This window comes from Miniopterus schreibersii (genome assembly GCF_964146895.1).
Source record: "Miniopterus schreibersii genome assembly, chromosome: 11".
NCBI classification, from domain to species: domain Eukaryota; kingdom Metazoa; phylum Chordata; class Mammalia; order Chiroptera; family Miniopteridae; genus Miniopterus; species Miniopterus schreibersii.
This window is the reverse complement of record NC_138111.1, coordinates 22,858,333-22,878,409: the sequence shown is the minus strand read 5'-3', so window position 1 is coordinate 22,878,409 and position 20,077 is coordinate 22,858,333. Positions and strand designations below refer to the sequence as shown.

At 34.8% G+C, this 20,077-nt stretch overlaps 1 protein-coding gene across 1 annotated transcript in view; it reads right to left on the bottom strand.

The window, feature by feature from the left end:
- TEX10 (testis expressed 10) overlaps positions 1-20,077 on the bottom strand; it is a 34,059-nt gene that overhangs the window by 5,989 nt on the left and 7,993 nt on the right. Inside the window, exons 5-12 of the mRNA XM_081150691.1 lie at positions 16,585-16,697; positions 15,793-16,031; positions 14,905-15,040; positions 13,539-13,714; positions 11,769-11,946; positions 7,751-7,839; positions 6,123-6,256; positions 823-903 (exon numbers count right to left, since the gene is read on the bottom strand). Of these exons, the coding sequence (XP_081006817.1) occupies positions 823-903; positions 6,123-6,256; positions 7,751-7,839; positions 11,769-11,946; positions 13,539-13,714; positions 14,905-15,040; positions 15,793-16,031; positions 16,585-16,697 (1,146 nt within the window). The remainder of the gene's footprint in view (positions 1-822; positions 904-6,122; positions 6,257-7,750; positions 7,840-11,768; positions 11,947-13,538; positions 13,715-14,904; positions 15,041-15,792; positions 16,032-16,584; positions 16,698-20,077) is intronic.

Here is a 20,077-nt window from a genome sequence, read left to right as displayed (position 1 = left end):
AGCTTTTACGAGGATAATGAATGTAGTCAAAGGAGGCGTACATTTCTAGACTGGAGGTTAAAAAAAAAGGTGAGGATCTTTGGGTCTGATAGCAGGGAGAAAGAGTAAAGGGAATTCAAAGCAGTATTCTTCTAACTCAAGGAAAATAACACTTCGAAGGAGGAAAAGAGGTGTGGATGTGCCTGTAAAATTATGCAAGCAAAGGAAAGTCCTTGGAAGATAAAATTTCAGATCTCTCCCTTGCACTATAATACATTATTATAATAAAAAGCCAAAGGTCAAAGTGTAAATGTTGGAGTAAAATTAAAAGCAAAAACCAGGTATACCTAATGTGAATTTAATACCAATGGGAACACGAGACACTCAGTGGCCAGAAGACAAGTCAGTCTCATAGTTGAGTGCTCACTGCCTCCAGTGACCAGGCCTTGAGCCAGTTAGGTGATGTCCCTATACTTCAGACCCCAAATCTTGTGGGTGGAAATTAGGCCTGCATCAGGATGCTGGATTCCCAATACACTAACACCAGGCACATGTTAATTAAAGCATTACATGTCAGAAGGACCTGAGGCGTAATTTTAAGGTCTTTCATTGCACAGATGTAGAAAGTTCTGGCATAAGAGGGGATTTTCCCAAGCTCAAAAATTAATTAGCAACAGCCAGGAAAAGCACCAAGATTTCTCAGTTCTCACCATAGCATCATGCTGTGAGAGGTTATTAAGCTTAGGATTCTGGATTCTCACTCCCTCCTAGACTATGACAAACCTAATCTTAACCAATGAATTTATATACTTTTTTTGTGTAACAGGAAAAAAGTTTATTTACCAAATGCTTACTGATGGCACTTTGCAGGATGTCAAAGCTCTGGCTTCGGGCAGGGATAACCAATAAATTGTGACAAACTGTCTGTCAGAAAAGAAGAAAACCAGTAACCAAATCAGGACATTTTATGTCAGAAACAATTTAAACAGAATTTTTTTTAATCTACTTGCTCTACATATTAACGGGACACTTAACAAAAAAATGACTCTGAAGACACAAATGTCAAAGGTCAATCAAGCCTCATATATGGGCTACTTTTACAAGTAACTCATTTATTAAACATCTGCTGAGTGCTGAGATAGTCCTATTAGATGCCATGCACAAGAATGAAAGTGAGAAACTTTTCTCTCACGGCCCTGAAGTAGCATATAATTCACCAATGTAGAGACTATATTTCTATTAAGTGCTACAGTAAAAAGATCTGAGCGATGTTAACAAAGGGCTGACAAAAGCCTTTTCACCATTTGGTGGAAAAACATAAACACTTATGATCCAGATATTAATACCCTATTTGAATTAGTTATAACACTGGCTCCTATTCCCCAAAGGTAAAAAGAGAACAGTTTATAGGAAAAGAAAAACATGAGGGAAGTGGGAGTCAAATCCCTAATAGTTTTAATTTTCTAAGTTCTCAAGAAAAGGAGAAGAGGAAAGGACAGCACTGAGTTCTGAAACACTGTAACAAAACTCCAGAAGCTGATGGAGTGTAGTGCCAAAAATGAAATATGTAGAAAAATTGCAAGGAGAGACAAAGACAAGACTGGTGGAAAGAACATCACTCTAGGAAGAAGATAATCAAGCTACATTCAAGAGAGCTGTCAATCACTCTTAAAAGTCAACAGCTCTATGTATTATTTCTCTATAAAACCTCTTGTAGACTGATACCACTCAGAGTTTCCAAGTGACAATTTTTATCTTTTATACCTGTAAGTAGCAATGTAAACAACACATTTCCCATGCTATCTTTCTACTTTAAAATGAGCACAGAGAATATTTTCATTAATCAAAAAAGGTAAATCATGTTGCAAAGGCCCATTCAACAGTTACGACTTAATCTCTCTCCTGCCTCCCCTGCCCTTCCTGAACAATTCAGTTCTAAGGCCATTGGGCGGGGCCAATCTAGGTAACCAACAGCACTGGAGTGGGTGAAGAATTGCAGTGGCCCTGACAGAGCAGGCTATATCCATGAATAAACAGAGGCAGACTGTCCCAGAGAGTGGAGTTCAAATGGGTGAGAAAGATGCCTGCATGGGAGAGGGGTGGCACCAAAAGGAGACTGATTATAAACAGAAGAGTTGAAAACTTATGCACACAAAAACCTACACATGGATGTTTTAGCAGCTTCATTCATAATTGCCAAAATCTGGAAGCAACCAAGAAGTCCCACAGTAGGCGAATGGATAAAAATCTGGTACATCCAAGACAATGGAATGTTATTCAGCACTACAAAGAAATGAGCTAATGAAGTCAAGAAAAACTTGAAGGAGCTTTAAAAGAATATGACTATGTGAAAGAATACAACCTGAAAAGGCTATGTACTATATGGTCCCAAATATATGACATTCTGGAAAGGCAAAACTACAGAGACAATAAAAAGATCTCTGGTTGCCAGGGATTAGGGGAAGAAGAGGCAGGGCATAGAGGATTTAAAGGCAGCGAAAGTACTCTGTCTTATACCATAACGATGGATACATGTTGTTATACATTTGTCCACAGCCATAGAATGTCCAACACCAAGAGTGAACCATAATGTGAACTATGGACTTTGGATGATTATATCAACATAAATTCACTAATTGTAACAAATGTACCACTTTGGCAGGGATGCTATAAAAAATAGTCTTAATTAAAAAAAAAAAAATTTATTTGGTTGAATTAAAGAGCAAATTAGATACCGCAGGAAAAAAATCAGTGAATTTGGAAGACACAACATACTTTCTGAAACAGGAAAAAAAGGCCTGCAAGATATTATCAAGTCATCTAACATACATGTAAATTGGAGTCCAGAAGGGGGAAAAAACATTTTTTGAAGAAATAATGGCTGACATTTTTTCCAAACACAATACTATAAACCTAATAAAACACTTAGCAAACATCAAGCTAAGAAAAACACAAAGAAAACAACACCATGGTACAATCAAACTGCTGGAAAAAGTGATTCAAGGAAAATCCTTAAAATATGTAGGAAAAAAAGCGTGTAGAGAAAAAAAGATAACATACAGAGAAACAGAATGACTTCACTTATCATTACACATTACATATGGTATGAAGTATATAGTATAATCTGAAGGTAAGCTGAGTTAACAAGCAAACACTTAAAAACACAAAACAACAGGCATAGGTAATACGCCAAAAGTAAAGATAAAATATGCCAAAAGTAAAGATAAATAAACTATGAAAAAATGAATGAGTCATGATATCTTACTGCAATGGAATACTACACTGCAGTGAACAAGAATGAATTACTGCTTACAAATTAGAACAGATGTCTTAGTGAACTGAACGAATAAAAAGCAAATTACTGAAAAATATTTTTCCCTTTTTAAAAGTTCACTAACATGTAAAACTAAACAGCACAGTTTGGAGTTGCATACTAATATGATAAAACTATGAAGCAGCAAAAGGTATGGTACACAAAACTTAAGATAGTGCTACTCTAAAGAGAGATGGGAAAGGTACATGGGGGTTTCAAAAAACAATGAACAATGTTCTCTTTCTTAAACTAGATTTATGTTTTATTATCCTTCAGAGCTTATTCACTTTAAAATATTCTTTTACAACCATTCAATATTTTATAAATGACAATTATTAACCTTAAAATCTTTGATAGGCTCTGGAAGAGAAAGCTCCATTTGGGAAAGGTATCTCTGTCCAGAGATTCCTTTTCCCTTTGTGATTTTCCCCTGTTAATTACTGTTTCCATCATTAACAGCAAGGTCCAGATCAGTGTATAGAGTATGTTATTTCTATAAAAGGAGAAAAACATAAGAATATAGGTAGTCATTTGTGAAGACAGAAGATATCTGAAAGAATACATTTAGAAACTGGGAAAGGAAAATGGGTGGCAGAAAGAGAGGAAATGGAAGAAGACTTCTTATTATCCATCCTTCTGTTCCCCTGAATTATACTTGGTGAGTACCTACTCAAAAAAAATCTGATTTTTAAAAAATCACTTCCGCCTAGGCAGATAAAACTGCAACTAAGAAATCCCATTCTACCAACTAATAACTTGTTCAAATAATGTAATTAGAAAAATAAGTTTTTACACTAAGAATGTCAAAAACTATGTATATTTCTAATACATACTTTCACATGAAAAGGCCCACTTAAATATAGCAAAGTTTATCCAAAAGAAAATTGAAATCTTCGCTTAAGAACTTCAAAACCAAAAATAAGATGTGATTTTTTCCTTATTTATGTCTTAACATCTCAGAGACAGCAACCTTGAAGTTTAATACATGTCCTTGCCAAATGTTCACTTCAGAAATATAACTGATCACATTTTCATGACAATTATGTCTTGGCTTTACACAAATGATGTGCTTATAAAAAATTTAAATTATCTGATAAGGGTTATATGAGTTGTCCAGCTTACCAAGCTAGATATTGACAAATCTATATGCTCACTAATCCCCATATAATGCTTTCTCCAATACATCATGATAGTTAAAATACATTAGAAACAATGTGTCCCTTAAACCAACTATTCTTACTACTGCTGGTAAACCTAAACTCCCCAATCTAGAATTTAAGGCTCTAACTTCAGTCTACCTTTCTTAGCTCTCTTCATTTACCATGGAATAAGATAAAATTTTAGATGTTAAATAATTAGGTTGGTTACCCAATTCTTTACTTCTTTTCACTTTTTAAAATCCAGTATTTTTGGAGAACCTACATATAAACACAGTACCAGGCACTAGCATAATAAAGAGAAGATAAATGTCATTGGCATGACCTAAGTATTGTGATCAGAGTCAAAACCATGAGAGAAATGCTTTAAGTATCTACAGAAGGTATAACCCTATGATATGGGGAGAACATGAAGAGTATTCAGAATAAAATGACAGAAACAGATCAGTTGAATAAAATCAACTGGTAGCAACAAAAGAGAAGAAGTAGGTTATTTGAACACTAACAGAGGTTTAAAAAAAAAAAAAAAGGACGTGGCCTGGCAATGAGGAGTTATAAGGAAAGAATACAGTCAAGTGTCCTGGCCAGAGACCTTCTGAATCATTAAAATTAGCCAGCAGAGAAGATAACCTCAGAATTTGCAAGAAAAGTTGAAATCAAAATCATCTGGGGATGACATAACTGCATTCTTACTGAGCAAGTATCTTTCAATACAAGGAAAGAAACTGAAGAAATAAAAGAAACTAATTAATATACAAATATTTTAGAGAATCAAATCCTTAGTATTAATGTTTATGTTTTAGTACATTTAATTTACATATCTGTAACATATAAGACAATTCTGCCCATTAGGGTAAAAGATCAGCCTTACAATTCCAATTTAAAACATGTCAGTAATTAAACTAGTGGTATTAATTTTAACTATCAATATACCAAAACTTAAGTATTTAGATTTATCACATTTAAGTTTAATTTATTAGATACTTAAGATTTACTTTAACATCTGGGTGAAGGTTTGTCAGAACACTAAACTACTTGACAAACAGTGACTATATTAAAAGTTACTTAAACAGTTTATATTTTATTTCTTTTACAAATAGTTAAAATTGTAATTCAAAGTCCCCTTTTAAAATAACTGCTTAAGTTTACTATATCTAAAAAGATTTGTAAGATGAACTTTAAAGCTTGAGGAAGAATTAGGGTTTTAAATTTAATAAACTATATATTCACTCAAAACTAAAGGAATTGCTCAGTAAAATTTTTTTGTTTAAAAAAAGCCACCTTCAAGGATACCAAATCCTACTTAAGTCTTACTCATCCTTCACCTTCAATACCTAAGTCAAATTCTTCCTTTTCCATAAAGCCTTTCCTCTTTTCCATAGATGTATCTATCTTATCTGTCCTGTGCTAGATAGAAGAAAAAAAATTTGTATCATTCAAATTGCTAATTTATTTTATTCTAGTGCTATAATCTACAATGAAAAACACTCCTGTTTTAGAAACATATATCTCCTAACCAAGATCATAAACACTTTCAGAACATGGATCATGTCTTATCCTATTTTGTATCTCTAAGAATATCTCATGTAAGGCAACCCTAATATATACTAACCATTGGTGGTTGATGAAGTGACTTTTAATAGCTAAAAATTTATTTTTAAATGCATTATTACCTCTGTTACATCCCAATGGTGTAAAAATTGTTCCAAGTCTGTAAGATAAAGCAGCACAGGGGAGAGCTGTGTCTGGATGACATGAGGAACTCCTCGAAGGCTCTGAAGCCAAGTCAACTCCTCTTTTGAAAACCCTAATTTGGGTACAAAGGAAGTCAAATTAAAAAAAACGAATCACAAAGCAAGTGACATTCATATTTTTTAGAAAATAGAGATGACATGTACCTTTGAGATAAATTCTTCTTTAAGCTACCTTGTTTCCTCTGAATTTCTGCATTTCATGTAGTATTTTAAAAAAATGAATAGCTAGTAATGGAGGCAGTAAAATTTATATAATTATGTACACAAATGTGTGCTCTGACCCAATCTATAATACAGCAAGAAACAGGCTTTACCCCTTATAAAAAGGGCTTCACGACTTTTACCTAAAAAAAGTAAAAGGCATAACCTTTCCAAATAATGGTAGGTTTAAAAAAAGCAAATGAACAAGTAAAATAATATATTCCATACATATACCAAACTCCGTATTCTCTTACATAATAGCCCTTTCAAACTACTATCTGATTCTCTTACTACCCCTATTACACTTGGCCTGACCTACATAAACAACTTGCCAAAGTCCCTTCCGAAAGATAGCTCTCACGATTATCAGAATACCAGCAACGTAGTCAGTCTCACCCCAGCTTTCTGCTTTAAACACAGCCTAAAGCAGCAGCATCTAGTCTGATAGCCACATCCTGTTACTGACTCCTAATGAGCTTTCTAAAACCACCAAACCTTTTGACAGGTATCACTGCTAAAACACAAAGCCCCTACACCTCCATCTCAAAAATGTACATCCAAACCTATCAAGTAAACATGTAGGAGTCTACATTTATCTTTTATATAAAATTTATCTTGCTAGATTCAACTCATTATCAGAACCTGTCAACTTCTCTTGGATTCTGACAACATATTAATTATAAGTCTCCTAATTACAAGCCTTCAAAAAATTTCAAAGAATCTCGCCATCATCCAAGCATAAAACTGAAATGTTGAACGAGTACAATCATTTAAACAACAGTAACACTCATACATCTAACTTATGACATTTCTATATTCATTTTACTAATTTCGCTTTGAGGGCAAATGGAATGTAGAAAACAGCTAATAAAAATCTGATGCTCTTCCTATCAAGTTGAACATTTTAAACATGTCTAAATGGATATTCTGTTCATTAATTTTTAAAAGTATGCAATGGGGCTTCCTCTGGCTATCTGAGTAGCAGTCGTATGTCCAATTTAGTGTAAACACAGATGAGAATAAAGTTGAGAAATAAGACTAATAAGTGAAAAAACAATCATAACATTCAAGTAATCCCCAAGTTTTTGGTACTTGTAGTATGAGAGATTTAAAGATGAATCATGCATCTCCCTGCCTCAAGAGCCTGACAATGTAGGGTACAAATATTCCTTCAAAGATTTCCATTTATTAATCAATAAAAATCATTCTATAAAAATCATTCTAAGATAGACAGCTTTTTTACCATCCTCAAAAAAACAGATCCAAACATAAAAGACAGTAAATTTTAGGATAATCTTCATACTAGGTTTTTTCCTTTCCTTAACTTGGCAGGTGAATGTGGTTACCTGTAAGTGTTGAAAATAAGAAGCTGAAATAATCCACATCACTCATCAGACAGTCTTTAACTGAATACTTCCATCCAGAAAATGATGATCTATAATAAACAATGGGAGAACTATTACCAGAAGTGACCAACTTGAAGACTTAAGAATAACAACACAGAATATAACCATTTCTCTTTTTAGAAAACAAGTGTAATTTAATAGCTTAAACAAAACCTATAATATGTATTAACTTTACATATAAGGGCTCAACTACCATGATATGGAAATTTTTTAACTTCTAATATATTTATATTTAGGTAAAGTTTCATTAAAAAGCGTAATCGACCCACAAAGTATATTGTATAACTTAGAAAATTGCCATACTATTTGAAAATCATAGTCTAAGGGGCCAATATTAAGTTTTGCTTTTCAGTAGTTTCAGCTGCTATGTATTTACTACTTGATTTTTATGAAGTCTTACCCTTGCTTACTTTAAACAAGCTCCAGATTCCTACCTAAGCCAAAGTAGCTTAATTAGGCAAAAATTTTTTCCATTTAAAGCCACTCAAAGATAACTACATGCTCCTATACTTAGCAAATCTATAACTAGATCTACTTAACAATAGTGTAGTGAAAGTATTGGAAGGGGACTCAAGGGAATAGCTACATGTAAAGCAGCTTCTCATTAAATGAGGGTTATCTGGGTCCTGCTATGAATTCAGCTTCCAGTGACTCCTTTAAAAATCCTCTTCAAGATAACAAGGAAGAGAGCAAATGCCGACCAGGAATGCAGCAAAGGCTGAGGAGGGGCGGCTCCAGAGGGCTAAGGCTACCAACTACCATTTACTCAGATATCTGAATAAATGTCAGACAAAATTAGGAGTTTCTAATTCAACTAGAAGCACTTAACGTTTTTTACTGTTAGTTGTATTTAATCCAGTGGAACTAGGAATCAATTGTGCCATCCAGTGGCTAAAAGGGGTACACATCCATTTAGGAATCTAATTTGGACAAATGACAATAGGTCACACTGTCCTTAAAACTATGATGCCCATATATACTATCCAAGCCAGAACACATCTGAGAGTAAAGGGATGCTGTTGCTGATTATGCTGAACAAAAGTAGTAAACTGGAACTGCTCCTCGAAGACCAGATCATATATTCACCCTACTTAAAACCAAGCCAAATTTCTTAAGTCCAAGAATGTCTACTACTCTTACGGATTTTTATCTAACACTTATGTATTACGTTCCCCAATCCAGCTATAAACAAACTAGGGCAGAGAGGATACGGCTGAGCAAAGTCCAGTGGAATAACACAAGTATAATGGTACAAGGAAAAAGTCAAACTATAAAAAACTCTAAATGGGTAGGAAAAAAGGTAGGGGGAGAACTCTAAGGTAACAGACAGAAATCAGAAAGGATTAAAGGAATATTTCAGAAACATTAATCTGGCAACTGCACAAAATAGATGGGACTGAGAAGCAAGACTATTATAATACTTACTACAAGTGACAGATAATGAAAAAGTTGGCTAGTTTTATAGTCATGGTCAGAGAGAGAAGGGGATATTTTAAAGAGAAAACCAAAGAGATGAAATCACTCCCGTTTATGCTGAAAGAAACTAAACACTATTCTTAAATTCTAAATCTAGGAAAAGTGATACAATGAGAAAATTCCACTGGCTTGAAAGAGTTGACAAGTCCTAATTTTGTATTAGTTTTTACAAGATTCATTTAGGAATAATACATCTACAGAAAGAAGTGTACTAATAGATTGTGCAAATACTAAAAGGCAAAAATTAACTTGGTAAACTAACTACAATCAACTTTTAATTTAGTTATTATGAACCCCTATGGTAATTATCTTTAAGTTAACATATTTTCTCAACAGTAACCACAAATCTCCATAAAAAGAAAAAAGACTTTTTAAAATATCCTTGACAAAAGTTAAGCATAAGCATAATTGATGTTTATAAAAATAATACTCCTTCCAAAGAGAATGAATTTCAAGGGATATGTTCAAAAGGTGATTTTAACTGAACGTTAAAACAGACCCTCCATTAGTTATATCAAAGGAACAGAGTGCCCTCTACTGGAAGTTAATAAACATAAAATCACTTTAAAAAATAACATTTTGCCCGGCCGGGCGTGGCTCAGCAGTTGAACCAGGCGATCAGGGTTCAATTTCCGGTCAGGGCACATGCCCGGGTTGCGGGCTGCAACCAATCAATGACTCTCATCATTGATGTTTCTATCTCTCTCTTTCCATCTCCTTTCCTCTCTCTGAACTCAAAGATATATTTAAAAATAAAAAATAATAAAAAATAACATTTAATTTTTTTAAAGGCCTTACACTAAATAATTGCTTACACTAGACAAAGAGCAGGGCTTTGAAAATTTCTAACAAAAGAAAACATGGGAAACTAATAAATGTTTAAAATACTTAAAAATAAGACTAAGTCTCTCTGTAATGCACATGCACACTGAATGAACCTTAAATTTTCATATATAACATGTTGCAAATAACTCTCTTCTGCTAAAAGGAAAGGTTATCATCAGTTATGCAACAAACTTTGGGTGACTGGATTCAAATATATGTCCTAAACTGGTATGAAAAGCCTGGCAGACAAAGATAATATAGTGAGCCACTACTATTTAACTGGGATAGGGGATCTGTAACAAGAAGCCACAAGGAAGCTAATGTTTTAAACTTTACAGCTACTGCTTAAACTTCGATTTTTGCCTAAAACCATATCAGACCCTGACCATGAGCCACAATCAGTAATAAATATTGCTGAATACTAAAATACTTTGCCTGATGAAACCAACACAAGACATTTAAGGTTTTTTTGAACACGTCAATATGAAACATTAGTTGAAAAACCTTTCAGAGTAAAAAGGTACCACCACTGTGGAAAACAGCATGATAGTTTCTTGAAAAATTAAACCACCACCATATGATTCAGCAATCTCACTTCTCGGTATATAGCCAAAAGAATTAAAAGGACTAAAAGAGCCTGGCTGGCCAGGCTCAGTGGTTGAGCATCAACCTATGATCCAGGAGATCATGGTTTGATTGTGGTCAGGGCACATGCCTGGGTTTCAGGCTTGATCCCTAGTAGGGGGAGTGCAGGAGGCAGCCAATCAATGACTCTCATCATTGACATTTCTATCTCTCTCTCCCTTCCCTTCCTCTCTGAAATCAATAAAGATGTATTTAAAAAAAATAAAATATAGATATTTATACACCAGTTTATAGCATTATTCACAATAACCAAAAAGCAGAAACAGTCAAGTGTCCACCAACAGATGAAGAGATAAACAAAATGTAGATATACACACAATGGAGTATCACTCAACCTTAAAAAGGAAGTTCTGACACATGCTACAACACGGATGAACCTTGAAAGAGTTATGCTGAGGGAAATACGCAAGACACAAAAGGATAAATATAATTCTACTTATAAGATATCCAGAATAATCAAAATCATACAGATAGAACTGTAGTTACCAGTGGCAGGGAAGGGCAGGGTGAATGAGGAGTTATTATACATGGGTACAGAGTTTCAGTTTAGCATGATGATAAAGTTCTGGAGATGGGTAGTGGTTCAGGTTACACAACAATCTAACTGTACTTAATGCCACTACAGAATTAACTGTATTACATCATATATGTTTTAATACACACACACACACACACACACACAGATTTCAAGTGATTCCTTGTCTAAGTTCACAAACTTACTTATCTCACCAGCTGTATTAAATTCTGAGATCCCTGAAAGTCTGTATCACAATTCCATAACACCAAAGGTCTTAAGCATAGTACTCTCACTTACCATTGAACCCTTACTGTATGCTTTTGATAATTTCAACCCTTATCTACAGAAATCAGTGAATAAATAAGTCTTATTCTAATAAACTTTATCTAGCAATAATATAAAGTTAATTGTTGCATTAAGAGCAAATGAAGGTAGTAGCAATGTGCAGAGGAAAAAGATTATACATTTAAAATCCAGTTCACTTGAGCATGCTACCTCATGTGCAGTATCCCGATAAGCATGGCAGCCAAACTTGAACTGAGTCTTCCCATAATACAGCAGCGACTTAACCGAGAAAGCAAATCAGCAGGTAAACTGGGTAGAAAATATATAAGCTGGACCAAACACTGCTGAGACTCTGCTGGGAGAACCACCACTGTGCCTTCTTGTGGATCTAGTGGAGTAGATGGACACATTAAATTCAACTATAAAGATATACAAAGCAGAGATTAAATAAAGCAGGTTTTCACTTCTGCTGAATTCCAACATACCAATTACATGAAAAAGTTGTATCATAAAGCATATAATGAATGCTTAAGCTGTTTTCTAAAGTAAAGCATTGAACATAATCATTATTTATTTAAAGATACACTTATTTAACACTGTAATAATTTCCTAACATCCAAGTTGTCTTGTTTGAAATAAGAACTTTCATGAGGATAAAGGGATTGGACATAAAGCAAAACAGTAAAAAACAAGCACTTTTGCTAAACAGTAACAATTACAGTATCAACCTAACCTAAAGCAAAAGACCTATCTGTGTGTACGTACATGAACACACGGACTAACGGAAACCTGTATGTATGTACACACACACATACACACCCCTACACATAAGCAATACTGAAAGCAGATTTTAAAATACACCCACAAAAGGTGGAAACAAACCACATGTCCAACATTTAATGAATGGATAAATATAAGTAGTATATCCAGATACTACTCGGCAATAAAGAAATAATGACACACGCGTCAACCAGGGTGAATCCTGAAAACACGCTAAGTAAAAAAAGCCAGACTCGAAAGGCCCCATATATTGCATAATTCTATTTATAAGAAATATCCAGAATCGGCAAATCCAGAGACAGAAATACAGACTAGTGGTTGTCAGGAGCTCGGAAAAGTGAGAATGGGGAGGGTCTACCAGTGGGTAATTTCTTTTGGGGGTAATAAAAATATTCTGGAATTAGATTGTGATGATTTTTGCACAACCTTCAGAATATGTTTTAAAAAATCACTGAATTGTACATTGTAAAATGGCAAATTTTATGGTATATGAATTATATCTCAATCATAAATGTAAATTATATATGTATATACTCCAGAATGCTTTTAATTGATATTTTTGCTTAAAACATGAAACAGTTCTAGGGATAATATGTATTAACATATGAAGTCATACAAGATATCCATTATGATTAAGAAATTTCCCACCAATGCTTCAAAGGAATTTTTTAAAAATATCTGATCAGTTTTAAATTTGTGAATAGCAGGTGGCTTAAAAAACAATTTAAGAATGCAAGAAGCACCTACAACCATTAACTATTCTAATAAAGAATACTTACTATTGAAAATGAATTTACCATTTGATGCTTGATTTTGTTTTGGTAACTTAATCATGACAAAACTAATTTATAATAATTTAAAGGAAAGGCAGCCTGGCCGGCTGTGGCTCAGTGGTTGGGCATCGGCCTAGGACCCAGGAGATCTCGGTTCGATTCCCAGTCAGAGCACATACCTGGGTTGCGGGCTTGATCCCCAGTCAGGGGCATGCAGGAGGCAGCCAAGCAATGACTCTCTCGTCGTCGATGTTTCTATCTCTCTCTCCCTCTCCCTTCCTCTTTCTGAAATCAATAAAGATATATTAAAAAATAATAAAAAAATAAAAAAATAAAGGAAAGGCAAACCTAAGGAACTGCCCTTAGAAACTTCTTTTCTAAATCAAGGTATACCAACGATCATCTATACAGTTAAACAAACTCTTACCATAGATTCGGAGAGCAGTAGCTTGTAAACTTTTTAGTAATTCTTTATGTGCTCGTGCTGCAGCAGTTTGGATGATATCAATAAGCTGCGTTGAAAGTTCAGGGTTTCGGGAGCCAAGATGAGCGAGCTGCAATGGTAAACCAGCCAGCCAACGGGATAACACTTTACTACGATATCTAAGGAAAGCCAAGGAAGAACAAAGTATAATTTGAAAGTCAAAAAACATAAATTTAAACAAGAAAATTTTCAATTTAAATATACCATAAAGTGATAAGTCTACAATAACACATTTACTCATTTAAACATTTGAGAGCCTATGAAATTACCAGCATCATTTATTTAGTGGCAGCATTTTCTAGGTTTTATCCACTAAGTTTGGAGCACTAAATTATATTTTTATATTAAAAGTCACAGACACTGCTTAACTCTTTATATACTAGTTATCCTAATTAGTGTTAATTATTGCACTATATTAACTTGTTGATGCAGTCAATGTAGGGTGCCCCCACACTAAAGGGCTTTCAACTTGTGTTATTTCAGTTCTTTAGTATACTCGCTAAAGCTCTAATGTCTCCATACTCAGGTAATAGCAGTCACTTTTACTGACCCCCAAGAACTTAGTGATTTAAGCATGACTTTTGTCATCAGACCTGAATTTAAAATCAGAAAAATTATGAAAAGCATCTGGTTTATAGTAAAGACTCAAATATACTCTATCTTCCAGCTAACACTCTTCCTGACTGTCCCAAATAAACATCAAACTCACCATATCAAAAAATTAATTCCTTAGTTATACTCTTTGTGTTGTCTGTCTCACCTGATAGCACTAAACCAAGCCAGAAATTCTCTCATCTCTATTGCCCTCATTCTTATACTATATGCCCCAATATGTCAGTAAGCGCTGGTGGTTCAATCTCCATAATTTTTAAAAGTACATTTTTATTGATTATAGAGGAAGGGATAGAGCCCGCAACCCGAGCCTGTGCCCTGACCAGGAATCCAATAGGCAACCTTCCAGTGCACAGGACGCCCAACAACTCAGCCACACCAGCCAGGGCTCAATCTCCATTTTTATGGGAAGCAAAGAAAAGGCTGAGGCTGCTGTTACGTTGTTCTAACTATCCTTTAGCTATAAGTAGACAAATGAAAATATATGCTCAAAGAGGCTTTTATCTGCTAAGTTATGTGTATAAAGATTACTGGCACTATTACATATGCTTCTTCATAAAATTGTATGTAGTTTCTTAAATATTACCATCTAGGATAAAAAGAGTGAACTTCTTCAAAGATTTAGTCACCCTATCATCTTATTACAGACTACAAAATAACTCAACATGAAAAATAAAGGCAAAATAAATGAAACTACCTGAATCTGTAAGATCTTAGTTCTTCTTTTTGATAGATTTTACTGAAAAACTTCAGTAACAAAGTCCGAACTGGAAGGATAAGGCCTCTCTGCTGATACAATGTATAAACTGCCTTGATGAGAGACTCTGTAGCCTCTAAAAACAGGAAAATATGACGTGTGAATCACAAATATTTCATCATCAACCCCCAAATTCCTCTAGAAGCACAGAGGTAGTTTTCTTAGTTCCTATTAACAAAGCAGGTCTTAACCACAAACTGATGACTAGCATCGAAATCCTATAGCAATGGCCTAATATAAAGTCAAATCACCCAGAGATTACAGTATAAATTTTCCTAAGGGACAACAAACCTAAGTAGGGATAAAAAAACCAGGACATCAGAAGGGCAACTAAGATGGAAACCAAACAGGAAAGCTTTGTTTTTGAGTGAGAAAATTAGTAAGTCACACTTAAAACTGACAATGTGACGTAACTTCAAGCTAGAAAAAAAGTAGACACACACAGGATTCATTTTGCAAGAATAAAAGGAGCAGCTCTCAAATTCTAGTCAAACCAAATTAGAAAAGGGTATTTCTTCATCATTAGGCTCAATGGCATTTCCCCTTAATAATACCTATCTCCTTTTACAACAACTCAGTCATCTACTAAAAATCTTATCAGTTTGCTTCAGAAAGGGACCTATCCACTGAGAAAGGGATGCTCTGAGCCATAAACAATTTCAGTGTTCAAGCAGATAATCCTTTATAATTATGCTAGCTACCTTCTATAGCTTGAATGTAATTAGCTTTACTACACAGAATGTTTGAAAGTTATTGATTCAAAGCTAGACCCTAAATAGCATGCCTAAGAGCTCCTCTCTTAAATAAAGATAAAGCAACATCACCTACCTCTGTTTGGTTGTATCTGCATTAACCTCCATGATACTCCAAGCAATCTGTTCAGCTGCTTACTATTTAGCCTAGAGCCATCTTCAAGGGTCTCTGTCACAAATTTTCTTATCATTTCTATCCAATTGGAATCCTTCTGCAAAGTTGAGGCGTTTGCCAGGGAGACCATGATATCAGAAAGTGTTAAATTCAGTAAGAGATGGTCTACATTATTGGAGAGAATCGTGCAATGCTTGATGCTAAAAACAAAGACACACACATCTACTAAGTTTGGTATCTGCCATGCCTACTTCCCTTACAATACTAAATAGCCTATAAATGAGTCAAAGAAAACTATTTTTCTCCAATTATCACTCTTCCTCCAGGCTACTGTTACTGATAAATACTAATACTGATATTAGTTTCATTACCAGTTAGTTTCCTCATATATAAATGAGAGCAGAACTACATGACCTTTAAGATACTCTCTTGCTTAGAGATAATTACATAGTGCCTCTCCCAAATAAACCACCCATCTCAGCAAATTTTATTAAATTCATATTTATATCATTTGATACTTGACACTCGGATAACACAAAACATTCACTTTACAGATTTTAAAAAATAAAAACTTGGAGTTTTAAAGTTTAAAATGACTTTTTCAAGATCAGCCAAACTACTGCTACTTTTATTTCACAAATTCTAGATATAAACACCTCAGTGTAGAAAGTTCCAGTTTAAGTCTAATTATTTTCTAATCATTTCAGGTTAAACAGCTTTTCAAGTCTGTACAGTGGCAAAGAATCACAATACCTTTTATTTGTGTCTTTCCTTCTGTGCTTGGTTATTTCTTTTAAGGCATATGGAAAATGACTCATAAAATGGTGTTTGAAGTCTATAAGATAATTCCTTCGAAGCCATGACTCCTAATAAAATAAGCAAAGCTTAGAAAACCTACTAGAAACAATAATTTTAAATAACCAATAAAACTGTGAACAGAAATTTGACAACTTGTCAATATTCAACTATAAATTTACCATAATAATACACATTCTGTTCATGATATAATATGTAAATAAATTTAAAAATCAGAATAAACTGTTAGGGCATCCAATTTTCACCCACAGATCTTTTGGTTCTTAATAATTATTTTTACGTGCATTTTATCTACTGTTTAAGAGGAGAAAGAGGGAGAGAGTAAAGATTGAAGGAAACCCTGAACTTGAACCACTAATGCAATACTTACAAAATATACAACAGGCTTCTACCTAGTACTCTACTTATACAGTAACACTATTCCCCATCAATTTCATTATTTCCCATTAAAGGTATTCAACACTTTCAGACAGCAATGCACTTCTCTAAAATTCTTCAGCAGTATTTGTAGCTGTATTATTCATTCTCCCCTCCTTGAAACACTAATTCCAGATTACAAACACTCTTTTTTCCTCCTATCCAGAGGACGAACCATTCCATTTTGCCAGAGTATAAGGGGTTTCTTGGCATGCGGGACTTGAGGTGCTAAAATAACTGGTGACCATACAGCTCCCTAAGACCCTTTACTGGATTCTTCTCTTCTTCCTGACCTATAAATGCAGTCCCAGCATCTCCTCTTGGACTTCTAACAAGCATCTTAAACTGAACATGAGCTCTGCCCCGCCCTCCAGCAGCCACACTGTCATCTGGACTGTAACATGCATCACCCTTGCTCCTCTTTCCCTCCCTCTGCACACCAGCAGTCCTGCTGGCTGTACCAGAACCCAGCGGATTCTCATCGCTTCAACCACTAGCTACCATTCTACTCCAAGCCACTTTATCTCTTACCTAGATTACAATAGCCTCCTAACCGCTCTCTCTGCTTTTACTGTTGCCTCACATAAGTCAATTCTCTACAAAGTACCAGGGTGATCTTATAAAACATAACTCACTCTTCAAAATAGTAATACAGAAAGGGAGAAAAGGAACAGATGTGTAGGTAGAGCAGCACTGATCATCCATGGGATGGATGGTCTGAGTTTGGGATCCACAATTTTGCTAGAGCTGGATGGTGAGCACATGTGAGTTTATTAGTGTTCTCTATGTAAATTCAACACATTAAAGTTAAATAAACACAATTCAGATTATACCACTCCTCTACTCAAAACCCTCCAATGTCTTTACACCATACTCAGGTTAAAATCCAAACTCCTTACCATGGGCCACAGGGTCTCCCCACATGATCTGGCCACTGTCACTTTCTCCCTCATCTTCTGCCATTCTCCCAGTATCCCACATGCACAGCCCTTCCTGCTATTCCTCAAATATGTCAAACTTGTTCTCACTTCAGGGCCTTTGCACTTGCTGTTCTGTTTGCTTCAAAGGTTCTTCCCACAAATCTTCACCAGACTTGCTCCTTCACTTCATTCAATGGCACTCAAATTTCCTGACTCCCTTATTTTAAATAGCTCCCCCTCAGTCTGTTCCAGCACATATGCTCTCCCCTGCTTTCCTTTCATCTTTCTTCCTGGTACTGGCATTATAAATCTGTTTACCGTCTATCAACCGCACCAGAAGGTTAAGTACTGTGAAGGCAAGCACCTTGTCAGTCATGTTTATCTGTACTCCCAGAGCCTAGACTAGCACCTAGCACATTGCAGAGCAGTGCTTTCTGCAATAATGGACTGTTCTATATCTGTTGTCCAATATAGTAGCTGCTAGCCACATGTAACTATTGGACACTTGACATGTAGATAGTGTGACTGAGGACTTGAATTTTAATTAAACAGCCACATTTATAGATACTCAATAAATCTCTGATAAATTATTGTACCTGACTGTTCTTCACAAATTCTAATCCTCTTGGGAAAAAGACAATAGCAATGAGACATAGAGACAAAAAAATAGCAAGCATTAAATTACAAAACTAAGACACAAAAAATTTCTAGTGTGTAATTATAATACTGACCCTGAGGCTATTAGTATAGGACCCCCAAAACCAAAGTAAATTAAAAAGCTAATGCTAAATTATATTTCATTTTCAAACAAGCTATACTTTAAAGATACACACAGTGTATTAGAAATACAACTGAGATTTCTTTTCAAACAAAGATCAAAGATTTTCAAATTTCTAAAAAGGTTTAAAAAAAGTACTACTCCGATATGCGCCCAGCCTGCATGGTTCAGTGCTTGAGCATCGACCTATGATCCAGGTTCGATTCCCGGTCAGAGCACATGCCTAGGTTGAGGGCCCAATCCCCAGTAGGGGGTGTGCAGGAGGCAGCTGATCAATGACGACTCTCTCATCATTGACGTTTCCATCTCTCTCTTCCCCTCTCCCTTCCTCTCTCTGAAATCAATAAAAACATATAAAAAAATACTACTTGGATAAAAATGAAACTTCTCAACTGTGCAGCAAATACTAACAAACTAAATGCATTTATTAGCAAAATCTACAAGGAGTCAGTGATTCTAAGATTGCACCTTGCATTGGAATTCCAATTTATCAATAGAAAACCTGAATTCTTTTCTAAGAGAAAGAATTCAGCCTGTGGTACATGATTTGAGTTCAACGCGAAGGAATGCCATTTCATTCTTCCTGAAGTTTGAGCTGTTACGGGTAACCCAATAACTACTAAGCTATAACTGAAGGTGAGAGAGGGAACAGTAGGAGTGGTAACAAAAAATAAACTAAAATGGACTTTAATGACACCTTGTACAAATAACATATATATTTATCCTTTGCCTCTAAGATAATATATCTAATTATTAACAATTCAACCTAATAATTTGCCAAGGTAAATCAGAGAATTCTACCAGTGGATGCTCTTAAATACCATTCCTATTTAAATTAGTCCCCCCTCACTTTACTTCAATTTTATACATACAGTACTCTAATTTAGTATTCTACATAGCTTTCAACAGTCTATGGAAAACAGTCTTTTGAACTTAGTATCCTATGTTAATGAACTGCTAATAAATATAGTCATGTTATAATAGCACAGGGATAGTTTGAAAGCATATTTTAAATATTCATAAAATTAAGGTAGTGTTTAGATCCTCCATCAGTGTTATCTGAATCATAGATGATCCAAAACTAGCACAATTAATGAATTTGCATTTGGTTCTACAATTCTGTCTAATTACAAATACTATTACTAAAGCAATAACAAAAATTAATCAGTGCCCATATGTAACCAAACACCAAAACGCTTGGAATTTTTATTTCTCAGCTTTCTATAAATGAAGGAAAGACTAGGTCCATGTTGAATATCATTACTTTTCATTTTCATCTTAGCCTAGCCTTTCATATGAAAATAGATCCGTTCAA